Source organism: Vigna radiata, chromosome 1 (assembly GCF_000741045.1).
Source record: "Vigna radiata var. radiata cultivar VC1973A chromosome 1, Vradiata_ver6, whole genome shotgun sequence".
Taxonomy (NCBI): domain Eukaryota; kingdom Viridiplantae; phylum Streptophyta; class Magnoliopsida; order Fabales; family Fabaceae; genus Vigna; species Vigna radiata.
In genome coordinates, this window is record NC_028351.1 from 29,443,155 (window position 1) to 29,446,039 (window position 2,885).

General features: G+C 47.3%; 1 protein-coding gene across 1 annotated transcript; it reads left to right on the forward strand.

Annotated features, from left to right (window-relative positions):
* Positions 1 to 1,161: 1,161 nt before the first annotated feature.
* On the forward strand, positions 1,162 to 2,070 carry LOC106761090. The gene has a single exon (XM_014644599.1). The coding sequence runs from the start codon at positions 1,162 to 1,164 to the stop codon at positions 2,068 to 2,070; it is 909 nt and encodes a 302-aa protein (XP_014500085.1).
* Positions 2,071 to 2,885: the final 815 nt, after the last annotated feature.

The following is a 2,885-nucleotide window of genomic DNA, read 5'->3' on the forward strand; positions in this document are numbered from 1 at the left end:
TATATATATATATATATATATATATATATATATATATATATATATATATATTACACAATTTATTAAAAAATATTTATTATTTATTTGGTTATTTGATAAGTATTCGTAAAAAGTTATTTATAGTCTTTTTTATACGTGGATATTTATAAACCTCTCACGTCCAACGATTCAGATTAAAGGGCGTTACGATTACCTAGAAATGACAGTCTTCCCATGCGTGACACATGTCTTTTCCCGCCTAAAATACTCTCACGTTGTAAACTGCGCATCTGCTTCTCCCCTTTTACGACCGGGTCACTTCTTAAACCCTACAGCAACATATTGCTTAAGGCTTGGGGGACCTATGTACCGTAGGGTCTGGATCGTCGAAAGATACGGCTGGTTCCCTAAATGTAGGCGACAACTCTATCAACAGGGCTAAGAATATATCCTGAGCGGGCTGATCATGAAGAGAGAAACAATAAGATTAAATTAAGGTAAAACGAGATTAGAAGTATTGGACCAACTATTGGGCTGTAATTAGGACTTTGTGAATTATAGGCCCATGGTTACAACTATAAATAAGAGGTCAAAGGTCGGAGGTGGTTGGTTACATTGAATGCACATTTATTCTTAGTATTTACTTTCTCTCTATATCTCTACCCTTTGACTAAACACTGACTTGAGCGTCGGAGTGCCTTTAGCAGGTACCTGGCCGGACGTGAGTGAAGGAATTTTCAAATGAATAAGGAGGAATTGGAGGAAACGACCAGGAGGAGAAGACAGGAGTGACTAGACATTCGAAGGAAATTGTATAGGTAGGGTTTGACAACGACATACCCGAAACATTTTAGCGCTCATCGTGGGGCCGAAGGATTATTAGCAATGGTGACCACAAGGAATACGAGTGTATAAGAACCGAACGAGGTAATACGGGCATTGGAGCGAATGATGGAAGAGATGCAGAAGCGGCATGAAGAGATGTAGAGACGACACGAGGAGGAGATGGCGGTCGTGAGGGCGAAATGCTTGGCCTAGTTGAGCAAAGGCAAGGCTGTGGAGACCCGTGAAGGTGCTGGCGGGGAGCGGGGCAGAACCGTCACATTAGACGCGGGTGACAAGGAGGCCCACAGTAATGCCCAGGGTCGTGAAGAGAGGAGGCAGGAGGAAGATAACAGAGAGATGGGAGAAAGTCTGGTGCTAGTAAAAGGTGAGGGACTATCAGTACCTGTACCATTCGTCCAGGCCATCATGGACGTCCAAATATCCGACCGATTTGTCCTACCCCAGTTCAAGATGTACAATGGAACCATTGACCCTGAGGTGCATATCAAATCCTTCACTAATGCGATGGAATTTCGCACCGGGTGCGACGCCATTTGGTGTCGGGCGTTCTCTCTTTCGCTGGAAGGAAAGGCCCTGGAGTGGTTTGACTCTCTCCCGAGCGGCTCCATTGAAAATTTCAAATGTTTGGGTGACATGTTTAAAAGCCAATTCGCCACTTGTCGCACGCAAGATATCACTGTGGTCGATTTGATGAATTTAAAGCAAGGCAAGAACGAATCACTCAAAACCTTCATGGATCGGTACCAGAAGACCGTACGATGGGTCAAGGGCCTTAGCTTGGAGCTGGCTCTTCAGCACATAATGCCCGCCTTGAGGCCCGGCCTGTTCAAAGACAGTGTCTGTCGCACCCCTCCTAAAACCATGGAGGAATTGTGTCAGCGGGCCGCATTTGAAGTAAGGGTGGAGGATATGAAACAAATTTACCGACAGGAAATGCAAGAAGCGAAGGCGGATAGGACAAACGCGAAACGAGAGGGTCAGGGTAGCCGTACGGGGTCACCGAAGATGCGAGAGGGACCTCAAGGTCCCCGTTTCCAGCAATATGCGCAATTGAGCGCTCCCCGAGCTCGCATACGACAAGAGGCACTCAGTGCACAAATCATACAAACGCCTCAGAAACGCCCCACCCCCCTGGGGGCGGACAGCAATAAGCATTGCTTGTACCACCAAAACATGGGACACGATACCGAAGATTGCGTAACCCTCAAAGACAAAATAGAGGAACTGATTCGGGCAGGACAGTAGCAAAATTATGTAAAAGGATATCGGCCAAAGAGGTCGCCGGCGCGACACGGTAGCCCTTAGAGAGGTAACCCCCGGGGGAGGAGCCCACAACGACCTGAAGAGAGGAGAACGAGTCCACGTTATGAAGGCCAACCCGATCGGTATAATGATAGTCAGAGGCCCAGCAATCGGCCGCGAAGCAGAAGTAGAAGCAGAGAAAGAGGCAGTAGTCGTCCTTTTAGGGGTATGATCAACACGATATCTGGAGGGTTTACCGGGGCAGGATTGTCAACCTCTGCTACGAAAAGTAGTAATCGGGCACTGCGATCAATACATGCGGTGGACGTCCCGAAGAGAACTATGCCTCCCATAACCTTCTCGGGTGAAGATTTCCACGCCCCGATGGTCATTACGGTAGAAATTGCTCGATATGGAGTAAGTAAGGTGTTGGTGGACCAAGGGAGCTCGATCAATATCCTTTATTGGAAGAATTTTCAGCAGATGGATATCTCGGGATATTTGATAGTACCTTACAACGAGCAACTAGTGGGCTTTGTTGGCGAAAGGGTCGATGCTAGGGGATATTTGGACCTTCGCATGTGGTTGGGGACCGGGCGGGAAAGCGAAGAAAAGAAGGTCAGATTTTTGCTGATGGAAGCAAGCACCTCATACAACATACTCCTTCGACGCCCGTGTCTGAACTCCTTCAGGGCAATCGTGTCTACTCCCCACCTAACCCTGAAATACCCAACGAGTCAAGGGACGATCTGCACTGTCAGAGCAGATCAGAAAACGGCCAGAGAATGCTATGTTGTCAGTCTAAAGATGTATCCCAG

Coding starts and splice junctions, on each gene's coding strand:
- LOC106761090 (XM_014644599.1), top strand. CDS start 1,162: ATGGGAGAAAGTCTGGTGCTAGTAAAAGGTGAGGGACTATCAGTACCT.